Here is a 26,207-nt window from a genome sequence, read left to right on the forward strand (position 1 = left end):
AGTGAAAAGGATCTAGCATACTTAAAATTAAATTATTGCCCAAGATCGTACAATGTGTAGAGCATAATATATATTAAAAGTTGACAGAGCTTATCTTTTATTTTTCTTACAATAAACTTAAAATAAGGAAAAAAAGCCCAAAATTATCCCTGATTTTTAGTGAAAAGGTATTTCAACCCCCAACAATTGAAAGGATTGATTTGGTCTCTTGACTCTTCAAAATTGCTCCAAACTAGTCCCACCACTAGAAGTACTGCGTAAAAGGATGGAAAGTTTACATTGGAAACATTGCTTAGAGGTTAAATCTATCGAGCAACCTTATACTACTTAGCATAATGTCCTAAATTTTTTACCGGTATTAAACTCATCCCTTCATCAAAGTGAGGTTGCCCACCCGCTAGATTGAGATCAACGAGCAACTGAACAAGTATTCAACTGGACGCTGACTCAAGAACTGTAGTGCTCTACATTTATGCATTTTGATCACTCATTTGTAACTCTAGAAATTATATCATCATTTATATTAACATTCTAATATATACTAAATCCAATATACTTAAAAAATCAACAGTAGATATCGCAGAATCATTTAGCAATGATTATCAATTTACACCAACTAAAATTACATATTATATACATGTTCTTCGTTCTGAAAATCTTAAGCCCTTTCATCTTCTAGATATTACGTCCATTGTTCTAGCTTTCATCTTATTTCAAAAAAGATCTCATTTATTAGAACTATGCTATCAGCTTAAATATCCCATGTAAGTATTTTCATGACCAATAGAAAAAAGAAAATATGAACTTAATACTTCATCCATAGAATATTATCATGGATTCTTTTTTTTTTCTTTTTTTTTTGGGCAACTTCTCTAAAAATTATATTATAACTAGTGGTAGGAGAGTTAATAATAGAGCAAAAACAAGTTGCCCAACTAGCTCATATCCATGAAAGAGCAATAGATGGTATGCTCTATTTTTATTGTGAATTCATTGATCATTTCACAAATATTTTATAATGCTAGTCAATGTCCCATCATACATATCTTTATGGGTTATTTAGTTGAGATAAAATAGATATAAATAAAAAGTTTGCATGTATTTTACTTTTCTTCTGCCCTACCTATAAAGCAAAGGCTAGTGAGAAGTAAAATTTTGTAGCATGTCAAATACTTCAACCCTCAACATTTTTAAAAAGTTGATGTCACCAATTTGGCCACATCTACTTTAGTTTGAATTGGGTTACACCATGCATATGCCAATAACATTAAGTACATTCCTTTTCTATCCTTATCTACAACAACTCTCAAAAAAAAAAAGTAGCCTACTAATCTGAGGAGAATAGAGTTACAAGATTCTGTAACAACTTTCACAAGTTGTGGCCCCTGCAAATCCCATGCGAAGCAATTTGAGATTACGTATGCAACTAAAATATGTGTCGAGATTTAAAATTGTGTAATTAGGTATTGAGGCATTTTTTGTTAATGTGAGGCATACGCCTAAAGGCGTTTTGAGGCATAAGCCTCAAAATAAAAAAATTTGCATAAGTAAAAGTTAAAAGTGATTTTTTTATATAATACCCAAAGTTAAAACCTCAATTGAACTGGCCTTAATCAGCTAAATGGAACCGAATGAAAAAGCGCATAAAGCAGGTGGGTCGAGCGGCCAAACCACGATCATGAGAGCTATTGGCAAGGCCGAATCAAGTGTGTGAGCGAGGAAACTTTCATATGCGAAATGTAACGACTCCTCGTGGAGAATATCAGTGTTTTGCTCACTCCTGTGGAATCAAACAAACGATAGGGACTGAAAGGCAGACAAGAGGCAGAAAAAGGATCTTTTTGGATTCGTGGCTGGCTTCATCTTTTCAAAACGACGGAGAGGGAGAGATCAAGAAAGAAAAGAGGAGTCGGCACTTGCGAGCAAGCAGCTGAAGGTAAAACTGCGTGCGTGAGGATTAGGGCTTCAGTTTGGAAGAGATTAGGAATAAAGGTAAAGTATTTATTTTTATTTTATTTTTTTATTATGTTTAACTAATATATATATTAAATTTTAAAATAATATTTAATGTTTAATTATTATTTATTAAAATATGGATTTATGAATTTCTTAAGGATGAAAGTAATTAACACTATTATGGAAATTTAATCTAAAAAATATTTTTGAAAGAGACCATAATTAAATTAGTATATGAGATTTAAAATTAGATAAGGAATAAATTAAATTTATCTTATATTAAGCTGTAAACTATATTTTGACAAACAATGAGTTTAAGAGTCAAGGATAAATTGTATAGAAAAATAATAGTATATTTTAATAAAATATAAGAAAATTTAAATGTTGAGAATTTATAAGTAATTCAAAAATTAAACCATAATTAACTAATGAAGCGAGGAGAATAAATTATTAATTTAAAATTTAGTACTTTTAGAAATAAATTAAATATGAGAGAAATTAGGTGATTTAACTAGCTGACTAGGGTTGCTTGCGAACTCAAGTATTACCTTAGGGTTACTTGCGAACTCAAGTATTTCCTATCAGATTACTGATGGAGCACACCTCCTTATGGTACTGACCAGAGACGCAATATACCCATTCACATAAATGAAAAAGGAAAATTAAATGGAAAAGGATTACATTCATTTGTACTAAATTAGATGGTGTCTCTTGTGACGGTTGTATTATTTATGAGAAAAAAGAAAAATATAAATAAAGACATTGTATATGCATAATATTGAAAGTTATAAAATAAAATGAAACTAAATAGAATTACTTTATGATATGAATTGAAATGATCATGCATATTATTCTAATTGTCTTGGGTTACTGTAATTTAAAAACACGTTTTATTCACTAAGCTGCAGCTTAATTTTAGTTTTTCTAATATTTTCAGGTATAATTTAATATAATCAAAATAAGTAGAAGAAATGATAATGTGTATCATAGGCGCGATGCACCAAATGAAAGGCATTCAATTCATTTTATATCAATTTTTTTTATGTTTTTGTGGCACTTTATTACTTGATAGACACATACTTGCGTATTTAGTGGGTTTTTATTATTTTTATATCAAAGAAAACCTAAGTATATTCATATTGCACGCTAACTTTGTGTGTATCTCACATTGTTGACCGTATAGCCCCCATCAATATCCATTCAAACAACTTAAAAACTTTACCATAACTTCAACACAAACCTTTATTAGTTAATGTGTATCAAATCAATTTTTGCAATACTCTTATCATATATTCCTCAAGATTGATAAAAAGCATAACAAGTTCCTTTCATGTCTCTCTATACATATCCATTAGTTTCCTTGACACAAAAATTACCTCCATATTGAATCTTCTGTTAGACCGATCCAGCCAATCCACGCGGGACCGGTCCAGGCGGAAGCCTCCGCCTCCTGTTTCAGCCGCACGCCCCACCTGGTTCAAACAGAGCCATTTAGGAAGGATTTTTGAGGGATTTGGGAGGGAAATTTGAATGTAGGGATTGTTTAGGGATTTTCTTTTGATTTGTATGCATTAAATACTTTGTTTTCCTAGGGTTAGGGCCTCTTGAATTTGGCTAAAATTTGAGATCTCTTAGATTTAGGTTTTCATTAGGCTCTAGCAGCGTCTAGAGATTTGGGAGAGATCGATCCTCCTCTTGAAATGAGGATCAAGTGTATCTTGTAGTTTTCCGTGTTCCTTTCATCAAATAATACAAATTATCTACTGTTTTTGTGATTTTGTGTGGATTTTGAGGAGAAAGTTCACTGTTTTTTCGAAGATTGATAGAAAGTACTTGAGATATTCAAGTGTTTCCTATCAAATTGGTATCAAATCAAGTCGTGAAACCGGTGGAGCGCTGATTTTGGCAAATTTCAGCGGTAAATATTTGCCCAGAAGAAAGGGGGATTGCTGTTTTTGGAGTTTCAAATCCATAATTTGTAATTTTATAAACTCCAGATTGCGATGGCGGCCAAAAAGGTGGATGCTCTAGAAGAAAGGCTTGAAGGGGAGATGAATCAAATCAAAACGACGGTGGAGAAAATGATTTCCTCCATGGAAGGACAAGTCGCCGATCTCCGAGACATGATGAAAAAGATGTTAGAGATTCAAAACCAAACGGCGGCGTTCGTGGCAAGAGGGGAAGAAAAAAGTACGAATTCGAAAATTCGTAGGGAGAAAGATGAGGTGGAAATCATGGAAGGAGAATGAAGAAGACCCCATCTGTAGCCTGTCCAGAGGGGTGAAAGAGGGGGTGGTTATGGGGAACGCCATGAGGGATACTATGGTCGCCAAGGTGCTGATTTTGAAAACATAAGGGGGAATTTAGAAGGAGTTTGGGCTATGGTAGAGCAAGGGAAGACGGGGAAACATGGGGTGCATCTAGCACTTGGGTGAGGGGAAACTATGGAAGATTTCGGGGCAATGGGGGCGATCAGAAGGTGAGGAAGTTGAAGATGCCCATATTCGAAGGAGAAGATGTGTATGGATGGATCTATAAGGTGGAAAGGTATTTTGTCGTTAATTGGCTAACGGATGAGAAGAAACTGACAGCAGCATGCCTATGTTTGGAGAGGAAGGCACTGTCATGGTACCAGTGGAGAGACCAGAGGAGACCTATCAAGAACTTGAGGGAATTCAAGGACTGCATAATAGAACGTTTTCAAACTGACCGGGGAGGAATTTCTATTAGCAGTTCTTTGCTCTGGCACAGGAGGGATCAGTAGCAGACTACCGGAAGCAGTTTGAGCACCTAACCAGTAGGGTGGAGCGATTATCAGATACAGTATTGGAGGGGAACTTCATGAAGGGGTTGAAGGAAGAGATCCGAGCCGCAGTGAAAGTTCTGATGCCTAGTGACTTGGGGTATGCCATGAAGTTGGCACAACTAGTGAAAAATCAGAAGAATCTGGAGAAGGGAGCTAGGAGCAGCAGCTCATGAGGCTCTTACAAGACTACGATCACTCTTCTAGCACCCAAGGGACCTGCCTCATGCAACATTAATGAGACCACCAGGGAGAAGCAAGTAGGAGGGAGTGGGGAAAATTTCAAGAGGCTAACAGAGAAGGAGATGCAGGAGAAGAGGGCAAAGAGGTTGTGTTTCAGGTGCGATGAGAAGTATACGTCAGGGCATCGATGCAAGGACCAAACTCTTCAGGTTCTCATTGTCTGCGATGACGAGGAAACTGAGGAGGGAGGTGAGGAGGAGATGGAGGAGAAGCTACACTTGGATCTGGCTGAGGTTTTCCTGAACTCAGTGGTATGATTCACAACGAATCATACCATGAAAGTGAAGGGGGAGATAGAGGGCAGGGAGGTGGTGGTGCTAATTGATAGTGGGGCTACCCACAATTTAATTTCCACTCAGGTCGTCGACCAATTGAGAGTGAAATTGGAGGACACCGGTTGTTATGGAGTGATGATGGGTATAGGGAGTAAGGCCAGGGGATCTGTAGAGGAGTGATGTTGACCATCCAGGGGATTCAGGTAAGGGAGGACTTTCTTCCACTAAAATTAGAAAGTGCTGATGTCATCCTGGGAATGAATTGGTTGTAAACCTTAGGAGAAACGAAGGACAATTGGGGAGCACTCACGATGGAATTAATAGTGGATGGGAGAAAGGTGATTATAAGGGGAGATGCAGGGCTATCCAAAGCCATGGTATCACTTAAGACCATGGTTAGGGGCCTTCAAGAGGTGGGGGAAGATTTTCTGGTGGGACTACACAAGCTGGATGTGATCAGGAAGGAGGGAGGGGAAATTTCTCTTTCAGGACAACCTCTAATTCAGCAAATTTGTAAGGATTTTCAGCCGCCTAAAGGATGGCCACCTCCACCAAAACACGAGCATATCTCCACCTTGAGGACAAGGTGGATCTTTCGGAGGGGAGTATTGTTAGACCGATCCAATTGACCGGTCCACGCGGGACCGGCCCAGATGGAACGAGGAGGAAGCCTCCACCTCCCGTTTTAGCCACACGCCCCGCCTGGTTCAAACAGAGCCATTTATGAAGGATTTTTTAGGGATTTGGGAGGGAAATTTGAATGTAGGGATTTCTTAGGGATTTCTTTTTGATTTGTATGCATTAAATACTTTGTTTTCCTAGGGTTAGGGCATCTTGAATTTGGCTGAAATGTGAGATCCTTAAATTTAGATTTTCTTTGGGCTCTAGCGGCGTCTAGAGATTTGGGAGAGATCGATCCTCCTCTCGAATTGAGGATCAAGTGTATCTTGTTATTTTCTGTGTTCCTTTCATCAAATAATACAAAGTATCTATTGTTTTTGTGATTTTGTGTGGATTTTGTGGAGAAAGCTCACTGTTTTTTCGAAGATTGATAGAAGTACTTGAGATCTTTAAGTGTTTCCTATCATCTTCCTAACATGAACTAAATTAATTATTTGATACCAACATTATTTTTCTAATCAAATATTCTAATCTTTATCCCATAATTTTATTGCATTGCTCTAATTGATTCCCATATAACTACCATAATCTTAAAAATCTCCTTTGTACTTAAAATTAGTACCAAAATGATTTTTCTCCAAGTATTTGTAATTCTCATATAGTTTCATTGTAGATAATTGTTAAACAAATACAAAATAAAGCAATATCTTTATACCGTGCCAAATCTCAAAAGATATCTCATAATTGCATCAAGCGTACCATTATATACCTTCATCAAGCCAATTCAACCATACCTTTTAGATTAATCTATAATATACTTCATGATTCTTTTAAAAATGGCATTTCTCGAATAGACTTTTCATCTTCCTTCAAAAGTTTGTTCAACCAATTTACCTTGCTTTTAATATAGATGTAACTTGATCAAAATCTTTAAATCTTCTCTCTCTTGACTAAGCTACATCATATATCTCATTTCGTTTTCTTTATTATCTAGGCTATTATATAGCTCATCAAAAGTTATAGATTTTGCTTTGTTCAAACTACATGCTTTACAAGACTTTTAGTTTCATTATAGTCATAATAAACTTAAACATTATAGTCATAATAAACTTAAACAGTATTCATTCTGTCCATTCTTTAAAAGCATATTACTCCTTCAAAAATTTGTGTGCTTCCTCATTCTACAAACTAGTTAGTTATATGAAATATGTTTCTAGACACTAATAAAACTTATATTATACCATTTTATTTTTATTTTTGTTTGTGTTCTTACTAAAATATTTTAGGTTTTTTTTTGCTCCAATCACCACCATCATTATTGCTATTGCCGACTTATGGAATAAAAATAAAAACAACACTTATTGTTATACTAGACATATTTTTATTTCATATTAAAATATAAATCCGCCACTGCTCCAATCACCACCATCATTATTGCTATTGCCGACTTATGGAATAAAAATAAAAACAACACTTATTGTTATACTAGACATATTTTTATTTCATATTAAAATATAAATAAAATTAAAAAAATAATAATAATAAAAAAAGAAAGTGGTTTCAAACAGCCCCCAAGTAACTATTGCGATTCACATACTACAAGCTATTACGGTACAAAAAAATTTTAGACCGTAAGATGAAAAACGAAGCTTTCAACATGCCTATGAGTGTCTGAAATGTATTTTAAGTTTTATTAATTAGTTCAAATATGCATGCAATCGGATGAAAAATCAGCAGTCTACACAAGTAAAGCAAGTTGTCACATTAACTAAAAAAAGGCACCTATTTAGCATGAGCTATTTAAGTCAAGTCCAGGAAAATCACACCCTTAAACAGCAGCATATGCTCTCCTCAAAGGATTTGGTAAGATCAAAGAGAAGTAGATGGCAGGAAAAAGGGATTAGAAAAGTAGATCTTCATTCTATAGTAAAACATGTGAAATCAATATAAAATCTCAAGAAAATATTGCCATTCTCATATTACGCCAATTAAGGTATAAAAACTTTAACCATATGATAACTTATGAAGCATCATGGTCTTTACAAACATTTGGTCTTTATATTTGAACTTTTTGTTAATTAACTCAAATATGAATCATGATTCTTGCTAAAAAAAATAATGAATGATGACAAGATAAAGATTAAATAATATAAAATCAAAGAAATATCTGTTTAAATGGAATTAACAAGCTTACTTGTTATAAAGTTAAGTTTCTTCTCAATTTTGCGTTTGGAGCTTTTTGATAGGTCATCTTTATGAGTGCTGCGTCTGAAATGACAGTCAGATATTAGTATCCACGTAAGCATACCACGAGGAGTATAATTTAGATTTGCCATAAAATTTCAATCTAAACAAAACAAAATACCATAAATTAACTAAATTTATTATAATTATGCAAGTAAAGCAAACAATCATATCAAATGCCTAAGACATTTATGAGTATAACGACAACAACATCAAGCATTTATCCCACTACTACGTGAGGTTAGCTACATAAATCATTTTTCTCCATTGTGTTCTACAAAGAGTCAAATTCTCATGGAAGACTACTAAAAAAGGTCATTTTTAATACTTTCTAAAAGAGTATTTTTAGGTTTATCTCTATATTTCTTAACATAGACCGGATTTGATACATCTACTCTCCTAACAAGGTCATCTGAAGGCCGAAGTTTTTTGTGACTAAACCATCTAAGGCAACTCCCTCTAATCTTATATGCTATTAGAGTTAATCCAAACTTTTCATATATACATACTCGTTTCGCATTGTATTTAATTGTAAAGCCACTCATCCAATTGAGCATCCTCATCTCTGCAACACTTAACTTATTTTATGCTTCACTTTTAATGGCCAATACTCTATGTCATAAAGCATTAGAAATCTCATCACCATCTTATAAAATTTTCTTGTAAGTTTGAGAGATAATTTTCTATCACACAATAGGCGTAATGCATTCCTCCATTTTAACCATCCAACTTCAATTATACTAACAATATTCCCATCTATTTCACCATCGTTTTGAACAATAGAACTGAGATATCTAAAACATGCACTCTTTTTAATGACTTGATCACCCAATGTCACAATCCCACCACTAGATCTATTACTACTAAAGTTACACTCTATGTATTCAATTTTAGTTCTACTCAAATGAATACCTTTAGACTCTAAAGTTGACCTCCATAATTCAAAATTTTCATCAACACCCTCCTTAATCTTATCAATAAGAAGAATATCATCAGCCAAAAACATACATAAGATACATCCTCTTGCAAATATCTAGTAAGAACATTCATGACTAAAGCAAAAAAATATGGGCAAAAAGTTGATTATTGAGGTAATCCAACTGAAATAAGAAATACTTGGTGAAACCACATAGTGTTTGAACACAATTAAAAACTCCTGTCTACAAATCCTTAATGACATGAATATAAGCATTATCAACTCTTTTCTTTTCTAAAATTCTTCATAGCACTTCTCTCGAAACTTTATCATATGCTTTCTCCAAATCGATAAATATCATATGTAGATCCTCCTGCCACTCTTTATATTTCTCTATCAAATCTCTCAACAAATGTAAAGCTTCCATAGTAAACTTACCCGGCATGAATCCAAACTAATTTTGAGAAACATTAGTATTACGTCATAACCTATGCTCAATCACTCTCACCCATAATTTAATGTATGACACATTAATTTAATTTCTTTATACTCTTGTGCATCACATTTATTCATAAAAATAAGAACCAACACACTCCTCAAGTCATCACACATATTTTTAGTCTTTAAAATAATATTAAAATTTTTATTAAGCCAAGAAATTTCTTAATCTCCTAAGTATTTTAACACTTCTCTTGGAATATCATTAGAACCTACTATTTTTTCATACATTATTTTCTTTAAAACCTCTTTAACTTCAATTTTACTAATACGATGATAAAAAAAAATGATATATTCATTTAGAATGCTAAGGGCACTAAAACCAATCGTATTCTCACAACCTTCATTGAAAAGTTTATCGAAATATCACATCCACCTACATTGAATACCATCTTCTAAGAAAAGCACTTTTTAATTTTCATCATTAATGCACTTCACTTGAACTAAATCTTTACTTTTTATGTATTTGCTAAGCTAACTTATACATATATTTTCGCCCTCCTTTATATCTAATCTATTATATAAATCACTAAGAACTGATGCAAGCAAAACTAGAGTAAAGAGACAATTTGGAGAACACCAGGACAAGACTTAAACCAAACTCGATTCATATGTAGCTTGCAAACATCTAAACAAACTTAGGAGAAACAAAAGCCAAATCGAATAAAATAAAATAAAAACATAAAAATGCTATCCTCAGTAAAACCGTCTAGCAGTCTCCTCACATGCAACGAAAGTAGGAAATTTATGAAAATTGTGCTTAGGCTTGCAAACCAAGGGTCCACCACTGCAAAAGAGTCCAACGTCCTTTCCAAACACCTCCGACAAATGTCTCCAAATTTCAGCCAACATACACTTCCAAAGCTCAAGAAGAAGGATACAAGTGGAGTGGAACTTGCGTAGAGAAGAAGGGGTTAGAAGACAATACGAAATAGAGAGGAGGAAAGGGGGGATGGAACAAGCTCTCAAGCTTTTCCAAGAAGAAACCCTCAGGTTTTTGTAGAGATTTTTTCTCAGATTTTCAACAACCTTTTTCATGCCAAAACATCTTCATTTTAAAGGCAAAAGAAGGTTGTCAAACAGTCATTCCACCTCCAACCAAAACCAATCAGGCTTGGGGAAATAAAAGGCCAAAATACACAAAATAGAAGGCCAAAAGACAGCAAAACTGCTGCAGCAAAATTGCACAGAAAACAGGGAGCCAAGCCACAGAAATCCCCACCCAGCAGCCACAGGAAACCCAGCCAGCAAGGGATTCGAAGAGCCAGCACTGAAAGCAGGGAGGTAATTCACGAGAAACAGCCAGGAGGAGGGAAAACGAGGAGGGCCACGAGAACAGCAACAGCCAACAGAAACCGAGAAGACAACGGGAAGAAGAAGAGGCACAAGTCCACTCCACAATAATGAGCTTGAATAATTGCATACATTTATGAATTTATGAGCTAGGGAGTGCATTTAATCTCCAATCATTGAGCTAAACTTCAGCTCAAACCAAGGTTTAAAATTGTGTAATTAAGCCTCGAGGCGGTTTTCGTCCGTGAGGCGAGGCGTAAGCCTCGAGGCGGTCTTAGGCGTAAGCCTCATGGACACAGAATTGCGTAAATGAGAAATTAAGGATTTTAGCAAGTAAATAATAGCAATATTCTATCTTACAATAAAAACATCTCATTTGTGCTTGTCCTCTACTGGATTAGTCATATACTGATCCATAGGACCCCGTGCACCTCTGTTATGTATAGTGGAGGAAGAGCCCTTTCCACTCTCGCTCCCGAAGTAAGCACCATGTTCGACCCTATCATCAAATTGCTCCTGTTGCAAGTGTTTTGTCGTGATACTTTTCTTCATATAAGCAATAATTTCATCTTTCACCTTTTCCGGCACATTTGCACATGGTGCTACGTTTTTATGCGAGCATGATAAGTGTTCCTTCATGTGGGTAACACCTCCCTTCACCACTTTTTCCAAAAATTGCATTTCAAATAAACATAGCTCTTCTCTCCGCCGCCTATGTCAATTTGTACACTATATTTGCAAGAAGGGTCCCTCCACAATGACGTAGACCCCTTTTCCTTGCCTCTAACCATGATCCATAATGAAAGAATCCAAAATCACACAAAATAATTCAAAAAATAAAAAAAAAAACCTAGAATTTCTTTTACTTGAAAAATCTAACCAAAAACTAAAAAAAATACCTAAAATCGATTGTGGACTTCTCCTAGAAGGCGGCCGGACACTTCAAGTTCGCCGGAGAGAGGCGGCGCCGTCGGGAGAGGCGGCGAGAAGGGAGGCCGACCGTGCGGGAGGCTCTCGGTTTCGCGAACTGGGGCTTGCGGGCGGAGAACTATCGGGATATGCCTGGAGCCGAACGGGGTTTAAGGGAAAAAAATGCTCATTTTAAGTAGGTGGGGCCATTTAGATGAGGCGTATGCCTCACCCATAATTGCGCAATTGAGGCGCGCCTCACACAAGGTGAGGCGTACGCCTCTACCAGGGTCCAAATTGCGTGCGCCTCGAGGCGCCTTTGGGAAGAATTGCTCAGAGGCGCGCCTCTTGTTGCGCAATTTTAAACAGAGGCTCAAACATTTATGAGCTAACACCAAGTAGAATTCCAGCATTTTGAGCTCAACACCAAGCAACCAAGGCCCACCCGAGAGCAGCCACCACACCAAACCAAAATCAGCAAGCAGCCCAAGGACGAAATGAACTCAAAAACAAGCAAATCCAAGGCTTGTCATGCCTAGCACATTCCTACCATGATCATTGGAAGCCCAACCATCATAGGATAGCTTAAAAAAAAACATAAAACACAACTAATATTGTTCCAAATACAATAAAACAAAATTAACTAAAAATATTGGATGCAACAAGAACTAAATTCATTATATCATATATTACTTTCTTAAAATCCATACCGACCACTCTACATCTTTCTCAATTTTTTTAGTTTACATTTAAACTAATTTTTTATAACAAAGCTCCATATTTTTATCTTTTCTTGGGCATTTTGATTTCACCATTAATTATTTTTATTATTAGAAACTTTTCTTTTTTATTCTCCAAGCACATACTTTACAACATTTTTAATATCACTAATTATTTTTCTCACATAACAATAGTTTCCTAATAAATAACCCAAATCTTAAGATTCTGAACTCTCAAAAATATTTTTATTAGCATCCTTTAAATACCAATATAAACATAGGACTATTTTACTTTATTTTTCATTTTACACCCCCTTCATCTTAAATTCTAAAACTAATAAGTTATGCTAGATATATAAATTCTCACTCATAATGACTATACAATGTTTACAAACTAAACAAGCAAAATGTGCAATAAGCTAGAATTGAATGACCTTCATGGAACTCATTTAACATAAGAACCTAGTTTCTATTCCTACTTCAAATAGAGTTTGCCATGGAAACACGGTTTTAATTTAGAAAATGACTACAAAAATCTTGTAAGTTATAAAAAACCAAGCTCCACTTACTCGTGAAACCACATGCCTTACCAAGCATAGATATCAAAGATCTTCATAGTTTTTCTAGCAAACTACATAATTTATTGCATGCTTGCTTGATACTTTGCTGGCCTCTATGTAAGAACAAAAGAGCAGACATATCTCGTACTCGTTGAGTCCCTGAAATCCAGCCAAGATGTTAAGTAAATCCCGCTAAGATCTCTGCTATTCGGCGCTAACAGCACTGTCCACGTCATTTCCCAAGATTCGCTTGTTTTCAAAAGCTCTCGCTCTCATTAAAAGCACGAAAGAGTAGAACCTTAGACTCATGTTCGACGCCTCTCACATACGAAGCCCGACCACTCGAAATCCCTCTTCCCATTCGAAGCCGGTTCATCCTCTCCTCTGCTTTGCAAATCTCGATATGCTTCCTCCATCTGTACTCTCCAACTGATTTCCACTTCCACCTCCTTTCTTCTACCCGACTCCACCAACGACTTCTCTACAGCCGTCAAAGACCTCGTCAAGCCGCAACCTATTGACCCTTAACCGACCCCAAACCAGTCACCTATAGCCCAAGCCGCAAACGACCTCGCATCCATCTTCCACTGAGCTCAGACCTTCTTCCTTCAGTAGCCAACCGAAAACCCTACCTCCATCTGAATCCAAGCCAAAGGCCTAGTCCCTCTTCAGGCTGCAAACCTACCTACCCAAGACGCCGCCCCTCTTCTGATCTCTAAGCCCGACGGACCCCAATCAACTCCAGGTCTCACGCAAGTGTCGCTTCTCCATTCCTCATCTGCAAGTCGGGCCGCACTTCCCATCTACTGCTAAAGCCAAGACTCCTATAGCCATCTAATCCCACTATATTCCCTTAACTAAGCCCTAGATAATCCACTCAACTCACTCAACCTACTCAACCTCTCTGCAACTCAGTCCACTCACCACCTCTTCAACTCAGTCCACTCAACCTACTCAACCTCTCTTCAACTCAATACACTCACCGCCTCTTCAACTCAGCTCATCTGAATCCAAAGGTAATAACCTCTCTCTATCTTAAAGTATTGTGTTATTATTAATGATTAATAGTTTTATTAATATTATTAAAGTTATTATTATTATTCGTTATTGCTTAAGTTAATATTAATATTAGTATTAATATTAATAAGATTATTAGTAATATAGTTATAATTATTATCATAATTATTATAAGTTATAAGTATTATTATTATCTCAAAAAGAAAAGCAAAATAAAAAAAGGTTTCAAAAAAAGAGAGTAAAAAAAAGGAGATTAAAAAAAGAGGAAAAATAAAAAAAAAAAGAGAGGGAATTTATGCATTTTTCGCCGTCGCCACTACCAAATCGTGCAGGTATAATCCCTCAAACCCTTAAAGCCCCATTTTCGATGCTTGCAGCGCAGCGAGCAACTACTAATGTGCATTTTTCTTAGCACGGTGAGAGGAAGCTCGTCGTGATACTCGCGACGAGGCGGGTAAAACTAAAAATCCTGTCCTAGGCGTTCGCGACACCGAAAAATTGCCTATACAGGCTTTTCTTAGCGTTGTGGGAAGGGAATCCAATGTGACGCCTACGACGAGGCGGGTAAGCCTTATACACTCTCTCGTACCATGGTGGGGACTCTTATAAGTACCCTTAAGCACTGATGTAGCGTGGCGGGGGAAAGAATTGCGCTTTCAAACATGTATATTCAAAGACTCATACACGCCTTTCTTGGCGTAGTGGGGATGAAGACTACGACCACGGTGTCACCCGACACCGACCGTACACATTTTTCTTCACGTGGCGGGCAGACTAAGACTCCTACAGTTTTCCTAAATGAAAGAGACACCGCGAGGCTACCGAAATTTCTAGTGAATAGAGGACCTAATTTGAACTAAGTGCAGGAGACTTGACTACAAACAAGACCGCATGGCACCTTATTTGAAATCAAACAATTACAGGGAACTAGACATTAAACAAGCGACGGTGAGTTTGAACAAAAATGGAAAAAAAAAAAAAGACACAGGGATCTTGAATTTGAACAATCATAGAGAACTTGAACAAAAACAGGATTGAACTGGACTCGAATGAATACATGAAATAAATCTATAATTCATCAAGTAATGAATAATCAAACACAAATGAATAAGAATGAGACTTATGCTTGAAGAATACTGCAATGCACATGAGAATGCAAGGGCTGCAAATTCAGCAGTATATTCTATGAAAAGACATGAAGATCAACTTACAAAGGCTCTTCACAACACCACATTGGAAATTATTCAGTTAGAATGGCTGCATGAACAAACCTGGCCAAAATTACTAAAAAAAAAGAGAGAAGACTAACAAGGGAAAATTGTTGGAGAAGATGCAGTCTTCAATCTCCTCGGTGGGTAAATCTTTAGAGTGTCTACAAACTCTTGAGAGAACTTCTATTTTAGCATAAGGGTAACTAGAAAGAACTAGGGTATGGGCTTGTGTTGGCTCAAATACTGTCGGCACTGGCAGTTCATGAACAAAGTATTCTTGAATTCCTTTTGAATTCCATGATCATTTATTAAGGAGAAGAAAGTTATTGTGGACTGCTTATGAGCATGCTTCCGATGTCCTTAAAGTATGCATTTGTGAGATTGAGCTTGAAGCATCTAGAAATGGTCTTTTATTGACTCATGGAGATAAATTCTCTGGACAAACTACTGGTGACTCTCAAACATGGCAACAAACTTACTTGATTGCTCTTACAAGATTAGATTCTTCATATCACTAGTTTGCACATGCTAAAAGGAAAAGAATGGAAGTTGTCACATAATAAGATGGAAGCTGCTGCCAAGGGCTTGCTTTCTGCAACAAATGAACTTTGCATTACATCTTTAAAGGCAAAATCGGCTTCTGCTAATTTACAAGACAATCTCTTGGCCCTACTGAATTGCCTTTTTGATGCTAGCCTGGCCTCGTCTTCTTTTATTAGTATTTCAGAAGGGCACACTACTTTAACTTCTAAAGGTGGATCCATGTTTGAGGAGATTTCATGTGGTGAAATGATGCTCTCAATGGATAAGATGATCTGCTTGCAACGATCAACAATAATCAATGATATAAATGCATCAATTTCTTATGCAATTTGAAAGGCAAAGTATAATGCATGTCGCAAATCGTTTTGGAATTAATCGGTTATGACATACATAATAGTCTTGTGGATCTTTTGTGAACAATAGCAAAGAAGCCAATATGCAAGTAAATGCACTCGAACTTGCAAAGTGTACGAACTCCTCCTGCAAGCCACTTTAGGAGATGCTTCATTCATGCAATAATCATGTCTACAAGCAACGATAGTTAAGGTGTTGCCAATGTGATAGATCCTCTGGGGACACAAACATGTTACATATCATCTATGAGCAAGGATAGATGATCGTAGCAAATGCGAATACCCATTAACAATAATGGAAGGTTTGTTATATGCATAACGACACACCTACAAGTGTCAGTCAGCAGTAGGTCGTAGGTGTTATAACACTCCTACGATCAACCACTGTTCAATGGTCAACAAATACACTGATCTACTGCAAGACAAGGTAGGATGATATATAACAAATACAAATGTACACGGACTCTTGTACGAAACCCGCTACATGCTCAAAATATCATCTAGCAAATGTAAGTTCCAACGGGCTGCTATAGAAGACCCGTCGTGCACTCAATATGTCATCTACGGGTAAATACAGAAGAACTGCGACAAACACAGGCTCTTATGAGCTGCCTTAGAAGATCCTTCAAATATTCCAAAAAATGTCCCTGCACGCACACTATAATATGTATACATATAAACACAGAGTAGCGCACAAGCAATCATGAACCTGCATGTGCCTCAGCGAGCGTGTTATGGGTACACACGTAACGTCTATGAATGTTGCACGGGTCAAAAAGAAAATTTAAGTTCGAACCCGATACTTCTATGCAAGTAAATAGAAGTCAACACGACTCGAACAATCAAACAAGTATACGGTCACGGCGTCGACTAAGATATTTGTATCAATACATTCATGTTAGGCCTTCAAGGCCTGTAACCAAGAAACTTCATTGACAAAAGTATAAAGCCTACGAAAAAAATCCGATCTTATGTGAGCAAACCGACAGAGTCGACAGGATTCAATCAATAAAATATAATTGCCCATTAATGCCCTGATGATGGCCATATTGAAAGTAGATCTTAACCGGAGGGGTTAATTCCAAATATTTCAAATACCACCAAAATTTCCATAAAATTCAAAACTCCAAAAGATACCAAAATTCAAAATATATAAAATTAAAATAAGTCATAAAATGCTTAAAGCAAAATACATCCACCCTCCGCAGCATTTTACCTAGTTAGACAAATTCAAACATCATTTTAGCTCACAAAGAACTAATGTTTAGTCAAAAACATCATTAGGATTCATTCTTAAATAGTCTTCTGCCAGAAAGTACATTGCTCGTGTCCTCTAACCGGCGATTTCTCCGCTAAATGGTATCGCAAGTAAATGGTTATGATTGGGTACTCTGAACTGAGTGGTTTTGCCGCCAAATAGCACCACTAAATCACAGTCATGGCCAGAGCTCGTATGCTCCCAAATGGCACTAAATCCTTGAGACATGAATCAATAGAATATAATTGATAGAGTACAAAGCTCTCTGCCAGCTAAGGTGGATTCAAATTTGTCCCCTTAGACAAATACTCCCCCCAAGTCTACAAGATACCCTTAGACGACGCAACCATGACTATCGACAAGGATCCTTCTCCTCTAACTAAGTAGACCATGGACCATGATGGCCCGGATGATAGAACTATGGGATCTTGATTGGTCCATCATCCATTCCCCCACCATCCGCTTTAAATGCAAGATGGTAAAAATTTCATTTTTTTTTTTTTTAATATCAAAATTTCCACATTACCAAACTAATGCTGCTACTATATGTCATATACACATTTTCTACATATTTGATATGACAAGGAATACTTGCAGACGATATTCATCTTCTACACAAAGCCACTTCATCTTCAGTCTTCATCTTCTACATGGCGAAGGTATGTTTTTCATGGTGGATAACCTATACTCATTTGTATTTATCACATTTATAGTTTAGAGTTTGATTGCATGTGAGTATTTGTAATATATAATGGGTATTGGTATGTATATCACTGTTTTTCTCTATAAGCTGTCTGGGTACCGCTGGGTACGTCGTCTGGGTACTGATGGGTACCTTGTGGTACACTAAGTACTACCCCTTCTGGGTACCCAGAGGTACCCCATCTGGGTACCTCTGTTCGTTTCGGAATGCATTGTCACTTCCATTAGTTCTGTAAATACCACGTTTAGGGTAAGTGGTTAGGGTTTTATTTTATATTTTCTATAGAGAGGATACCGTTTTGTATGTGTATGTACCGCTGTGTACCATCTGGGAAGGACTGGGTACCGTTCAGGAAACTCTTATGAACAGTCGGTACTGATCTGTACCGATCGGTACCACTCGATACCGCTAGGTACCGATCGGCACCCGTGCTGGAATGAATTTTTTTCTGATCAACATCATCTTATTTTGCAGGGATATATTTCAAATATTAGTTTCCGTTGCAGAACATCGACATTTAGAGAAGTATGTGATCATTTGGTCGAAACATTTGGCCAAAACTTTGTGAACAGTATGACGCAAAATCATCTTCATCATTTTCTTTTGATGCCGCGCTACGTACAAAATGTTCTGTTGGTTTTCAAGTTGATGTCATTCTGGGATATTAAGAAACAATATTTTATCATTAAGGACCGCAAGTTAACATTTATTGCTGATGAAGTTTCTTTGATTTTAGGCCTACCGAACAGAGATAACTATTTTGACTTGGGAAGCGCCCGAATCATGGGAAAAACAGCAAATGATATTAAGAATGAGGTTCTTAGTTTAAATGATTCAACTCCACTTCCTGATGTAGTAAAGAAATTCATCATTTTCTTGTTGTCAAACCTTTTCTTTCCTCTACGCAACTACCGAACACCAGCTACTATCCTCAATGTAGCTCGTAATGTCAAAAAAATTTTATCTTACAATTAATCAATTAGAGATTTCTTTGTGGCCGACTTTGATGCAATTGCGAAGAAGTTTAGAAAATAAAAACCACTTGGATACTTGAATGGTTTTATACAGATTATAATTGTGAGTACATAGACCTATTTATTTATATATGAATGTTTTAGAATCTTTGATTTTCTTTTTTACGCTGGCATCCTTATATTTTGGTTGCAGATATGGTTTCTAGAGCACACTGCAGTTCACAAACCAATGGATTCAAAGTCAAGACCACGTTTTCTTCGATGAGGTTGTGATGTAATTTATAGCGAAGCAGATGCTACTACTATATTTGAAGGTCTCGAACATGTAGATATATTAATTTCTTATGACGGATTAACCAGTGAGGAAAAGACATTATTAGCAAGACCTCCCTCTCATCCCCCGCATACATCTGCAGATCAAAGATGTACATCACCTAAAACATTCCCCAACTTACAACTCACATTGCCCAAACTACGATTAGTTGCTCCTTCACCTTCGAGATCACCTACACCCTCCAAACCTCCAAGCCCACCAAGTACCCACAGCCCCCCATGGGCAGCAACAACCTACTTCCCCTACTAAAGTACACCATGATAGTATTGAAGAATCTCTCCGCAAGATATTGGATCAAAATAAAATTCTTCAGAAAAGATTAATTCATCTCGAATCAACACCTGCTCTAATTGAGCGAAAAATGGCTGTAGTAGAACATCATGTATTAGAGCAGCGGGAGATGGATAGGAGATTTGAAGTCATAAGGAAATTTATATCTGAGAACTTTCCAACATTTAAACCCTTATTCACCCTGAGATAACACGTTGAATCTTCATTCAGGACTGTAACAGATGAGAAGAAGAAAGTGGAGGATGAAGGCCTTGCTACAAAACTTATTGTCATTAAAAGCCTATTTAAACAAGATGTACCGATGAACGACAACCCATCTAATCTACCGGGTGACGTGGATGATGGTTCATCATGCAGCACGGGCATAGCAAGACAAAGGCTAGACCGAAAAGCCAAAGAGGTTAAGATCCCATTCACCACCGGTCAAAATAATAGAAAGAATATAATGAAAAAAGTCGTTGCAAGGCCTTCTCCTGCGAAGAATGCAATACAACTCCTGCAATCGATGTTGAAACCATAAAATCACCCTAACCAAGGCTAGATGCAGTAGAACTAGATTATCCTGGGAGGGCAATAATAAATGATGAAATGAGGATCTTCATCAACAGCTACCTTCGAAAGTATACTGATAAGTTTAAAGACTTGGTACAAGTTATTTTGGTTCTCTAGGTATCAATCGGACCGCTCGGTATCGCTAGGTACGAGCGGTAACGCCAGGTACCAATTGGTATTTCGATTTACTGATGAGTACCGCTCAGTACCTCTAGAGATAAGTCTACCTTGCTTACTTCAGAACCTCTTTGAACAACTGGGTGCCACTCAGTACCGCTCGGTACCGACACCTGGATGCCAAAATATATGTTGCTGACCTCTTCTATTTTGCTGGGGTGACATTGTTTATTCTGCAGGCAACGTTCATATTTTCAGAAGTCAGATTGGCGAACTTTTAACTAACTAATATCTGGATAACAACCACATCGATGCCTTCGCCATTTTGCTAGCTGAGAAGAACAAAATTCATCCAGGACTTTATCAATCATTCATTTTCCCTTGTTGCTCAAGATGACAGTCAGCAACCGCAACCAGACATTCATGCATTCTAGTGGTGGCAATCTCGACAAAATCTTTCATAGGTATACCTAGATGCAATTTAGCATCCGGCCAATGCAATTTATAGACCATAATCGAATTATGTGGAATAGCAAAACTGCCTCAAGGTATATAGCTTGTAAGTTCAACTAACGAATAGTAAATAGCACAACCCATCTTAAACAAGCGAACCACCACAACTACTTACTTTAAATGTTATTAAAAACCAACGTTAATATATCAAATGACCTCTAACTACTACGTTACCGACTTCTGAAAGCGGATGGTATCGAGTGCTACCTAGTGGTACCGAGATAATATGCAGAGTTGTGATACCTAGCGGCTCGTTACTAATCGATATCGCTTGGTACCAACTTCTAGAGAAAGCGGTACCGCTCAGTACCGACGAGCAGTACCGAGTGGTACCGCTCGATATCGCACGGTGTCGAGTGGTGCCGAGCGGTGCCGATATATAGCAGAACACAGATTAAATTGTACAATCTCTTAACATATGGAAATTCGGTATGGTATATCAAACATTACAAAATTCATAACCGAGATTTCTCAGCGTAACATTTAAACAAACAAATACAAATTCAAATTAACAAATATTCAAAAATCATTGAAATCTCTCTGCATCAATTATTCCATTCATCTTCCTTAAATATTCAGGGTTCAGCTGGCTGGTTGGTCGACGAAGGATGAACTCGTCTGTGAAGCATTCTGGTATGTTTGGAAAGATAACTTGACTAATTGGTTCCACTGGTGTACATTGTTCAGTTGATGGAGTAGGTTGTTCCTCAATTTTTTTTTTCTTAGATTTTTTCTTCTCTCAATGACTTTCAATCTTACATTAGAAATGCCTTTGGGCCTGCACTTTAATTGGTCTTTTAATTTTTTTGTCATACTTGAATTCGCAATGAACTTATGGTTCTTCTTGCCATCTAGTATCAAATCAACATTCTCAGCCATGTCAGTCATTGCAGTTAACATATATTGTTCTGCTTTCTCATTCTCTTGCCCTCTTGTGCTAATTTGATATGTGAATCTACTGAAATAATTTCGAAATATTTTACCTTCTAAGCCGTGAGATGGGGTAACTTTGTTTCCCATACATGTCATCGTCTGGCCAAAATAAATATCTTTTCTAGCTCGAGCTGACCATCTCATAAGTAGATATTTCAAAGGAATATTAATTATATCAAACTTCCTTATTACTCTCAAGCAGTAAAAACATAGTAAGCTCGTCATGCTGAACTTTCCACAACTGCATTCAATGGTATCCTCTTTTTCATCAAAATGAATAGTCCAATGGTGAGACTGATCAATCTTGTCTATAGTTTTGACGAAAAATATTGATAAGTCGCTTGAGGCATGAGCTATGCACATTCCAACCACACCTAGTAAAAACTCCTCAAAGAATGAATACAATTTCCGTGAATAAAATCGAGCAACTTGCTTGAGTATTTGACTACTTTTAACTAAATGTACAATATCAGTCTGGCTACATTTGAAATTTTAATCCTGTTCATTCCGACGCCATGCCTTTATCACCTTCTCTAACCAAAAAAAAACAATCAGTTATAGTACTCGTAGGCTTAGAAATTCCGTGGCACACCATGTTAGTGGATTCGCTACGCTGTGTTGAAAGAATACCAAGGTTAAAACAACTCTTGTTGAATGATGTGGATCATTTCTTCCTTATTTTATAAAGTTTTCAACCAGTCATGATTGTGGCGGTCCCCTTCATTGATCATTTCAGCCCAACTACTCTCAAACTCCTCTGAATCACACTTGCTTAAACATTTATAAAAGATGCCTCTTAACTTTATTTTTGTTGTTGTAGCAACACACCTTGGACGGCACCTTCTTGGTAATGTGCCATTGGCAAAGCCTATGGCGTGTTTGAGGTAATAAAATCTCTATTACCCGAGCCATTGCCTGGTCCCGATCAATAAATATTATAATTGAATGTTTATCACCCATAATTCGCAAGAATGTTATGAACAACCATGTAAATGATTCTATTATTTCCTCTGATAGAAATGACACCCCTAAAAGAACATTCTGCCAATGATTATTAACTCTAACAAAAGGTGTACATGCTTAATTATACTTGTTAAGTCTATAGCTAGTATCAAAAATGATCACATCTCCAAAGTAGTCGTAATCTATTTTCCCCACCCCATCAACCCTGAAAAAAATCAACAATCTATCCTCTTCATCATATTTGACATCACATGCAAACATGTTATCAACAATTACTCTATATTTGATAAGTTCAATTTGGGAATTTGTGTCCTCATTCTCCATCTTAGATCTTTTTTCATTCTGAATATAGTTATATGCATCCTTTTTAGAGAATCATACATTCTCTCTTCCTCCAACTTCATCAGCTAGGTATGTAAATGCATCAATAGTTATTATCTCAGCTTCCATCATTGATTTAAGAACAAATGTTTTCTCATCACTAATATTCCTACATGATATAAGCAAATGTTGATCTTCAGGCCTATCTAATTCATGATTGTGGCTCTCTATGCATTTTTTGACCGTTAATACTCCATATAGGTCAACTGAAAATCTAATCATCGTGGGAAACCCGGTCCTAGTATTGGATTTTCTATATTTTGATTTGGTGTCCAAGTCAATACCCTTCTTGAATCAAGCTTTCGAACAGACAAAATCCTTGCATCTTATCTTTCTCGAATTAGGCCAGTAACAGTGATGTTCTTTGCGAACACTAAAACCAAGATTATGAGCGTAATGGCAGTACTTGTCATATGCTTCTTTCTCACTGTTACAGACAACCTACGAACAAGAAATACTAATTAAACACTTCGATTTTAACATTGGAAATAAAAAAAATAAATTGTACCCACTAGTACACAGCTTCGATACCTAGCGGTACTAAGGGATACCAATCTTTGAAACACGGCCGCATACGAACAACATTAGCCAACAAAAATACGTTTCAAAGGAAATATTATTAAAATAAAGACTGAAGTATCATATTTACCGATAATATCTCCAACTTATCTTCGATAATTTGTTGCATAACCTCTTTCTTACTTTGTTGGGTCTCTTGCGCAACGCCTTCCATCTCAGAGCAATATTCGACGTCCTCCAGACCGGTATCCATCTTCATAGTTTCCTCTCTTCTCTTTCTCAACTTTCAAATGACGAGAATACATGTTTTAAGTGAGGACGCCGTCAACAAAAACCCTTGGTATTACCGCATTTTTTTTTCAATTTTTCATTGAATACGGCAGGTAGGGTCGTCGGGCTGCGCTGTAAAAAAAACACATGGTTATTAGAATGGTGGGGTAATGGTGAGCTCCACATGCCGCGATTTTACAGGATTGCGAACATAGAACTACGTCCGCACTCCACCCAATAAAAATTCCTTATCTACAAACTCAATCTGTCTTCCCAAAATTTACCCCGGAACTTAATACGTTAAAACTCTCCCGAAAGCAGAGGGGAGGCCGGGGCGCCAATTTTTGGAGCCCACATACTTCTCCATAAAATCTAAAAATGTCATTCTTCCTCAAGCAAAAGAATATTGAAACAAACAGCAAGTGCCATGCTCATTTCCTTCTAGTAGAAAAACAATAATCAACCTTCCAGCACCAATCTTTTTTATTATTATTATTTTTTTGGCATTCTTGAGTAGTGACGTATAGGGATTTCCAAGTTTCAAATCCTTCCCTTTTGTTTTAAAAAATTATCCAGACCTTTTACAAATTGCTGATGTTTATATGACCATATATTGCAAAACATTTATATATGTATATATATATATATATATACATTGCAAAACATACATTTAACGAAAAGAATTTGTGTGCGCTACTAAAATCCTATTTATTTACAAAACTATCAATTGAACTATATAGAATGGCCGGGCAAAGCTTATGTATTTGCACACAATACAACCAAAGCATTCGGAATTTAACAAATCAAGAATAAAAGTTGATAGTTTTGTTGGACAAACTTTGAAGATAGTTTTATAAGGAAAATTTCGGTAGTTACATATAAATGCCCCTACAAAGTAATTCGATACTTAGGAAAGCTCAAAATTCTTTTGCATTAGCATTAGATTTATTACAAACATCTATATATTGTGAATTTTAGTAATACATTTATAGTTGGTGCTTCGGTTGACATTTCAATAAGAAAAAGCAATTTAAGTATGAGGTATCTACAAAAAAATGAGATTTTAAGATAAAAAAATATAGCTAAAAAATGACATGTAAGAACTGAAACTCTGCTTATGTGTAGGCAAGAAACTGAAGATTTTCGATCAAGACTGCAAGGAAAAAAGTAGCACGGGCAACATACCTCAAGCCAGTCAAACCCATTCTCAAAAAACTTCTCAGCAACTGAACTTATTTGAAGGAGGGAGGGAGAATTAACCAGTAAGAAACCTCAGTCTTAAATTCCTGTGAACTTTTCAAGCAAGAAATTAGAAAAAAAATGACCATACAAAAGAATTACCGGTATATCAATAGTGTTTTAAGAGCACTTTTTTTTTTCATTGCATTACAATCACAGAGAAGAGACCCCACTCTAGATTTAGCTTTCAGAATAAAGATAATTGATTAGTGGTTATTATAACACCAACGTGTTGTTTGGTAGCCGGACTTATCAAGGATTTACGCCAGATGCAAACCTAACAGGATTTTAGCGCGGGACTAAAATGCTAGACTAGAGATTTGTTGCTAGCTCAATCATCCTTCCATTTCTTCAAAACCATACGCGCTCCACAGCCAACCCCATCTTCATCCTCTTCCCAAGTGCAAAACTGGATTCCACCAATCTCCTCGTCATCTCATTCATACCCCGCCGATCCCGCCATCATACTCTTCTCCTCACTAATCACAACTGCTGCAAGCTAATTTCGATTTTTGGGGAGAGAACACCTAGCAGATACGTCATTAAACTTCTTTTATTATGCTCACTGTGACTACATTACATCAAATGCCAATTCTTCAATATTCTTCTTATAGGTATAGATCCAAAACAGAATCAGGACAGACGTCAGCTTTGAAGATATTACTAGATCTGTGAGATACTAATTTTGTGATTTCAGTTTCAGGAAAGTAATGATTATGTTACTTCCTATATTAGTGATTTTGTTGTCATCATGTTTGATTATATTTTGGCTATATACTTTCCAAGTTAGGATGGAATTTAAGGGGAAAAAAATGAATTTGAGGATTGCTTGAATTGAATATTTACTGCTCACTAACATTTGTGTGATTTTGTTATGGAATATACCATCTTACCTGATTTATGTTGTATGATGGTTTGTACAGTCTCAATCATTCATGGTTTTGATTAGAATTGTTTTAGTTTATATATTATGAGCTTTATTTTGATTTATTAAGTTAA

General features: G+C 36.5%; 1 protein-coding gene across 2 annotated transcripts in view; it reads right to left on the reverse strand.

Annotated features, from left to right (window-relative positions):
* Nucleotides 1–26,207, reverse strand: part of LOC110105649 (putative ribosome biogenesis protein slx9-like) — a 38,263-nt gene that overhangs the window by 2,943 nt on the left and 9,113 nt on the right. Inside the window, exons 2-3 of one of the 2 annotated variants that reach the window (XM_020835242.2) lie at nt 25,155–25,255; nt 8,093–8,166 (exon numbers count right to left, since the gene is read on the reverse strand). In XM_020835242.2, the coding sequence (XP_020690901.1) occupies nt 8,093–8,166; nt 25,155–25,174 (94 nt within the window). In that variant the 5' untranslated portion in view covers nt 25,175–25,255. Of the gene's footprint in view, nt 1–8,092; nt 8,167–25,154; nt 25,263–26,207 lie in introns of both variants that reach the window. The other variant, XM_020835250.2, reaches the window with a different exon arrangement.

The sequence above is a fragment of the Dendrobium catenatum genome, unplaced genomic scaffold (genome assembly GCF_001605985.2).
Source record: "Dendrobium catenatum unplaced genomic scaffold, ASM160598v2 fragScaff_scaffold_260, whole genome shotgun sequence".
Classification (NCBI taxonomy): domain Eukaryota; kingdom Viridiplantae; phylum Streptophyta; class Magnoliopsida; order Asparagales; family Orchidaceae; genus Dendrobium; species Dendrobium catenatum.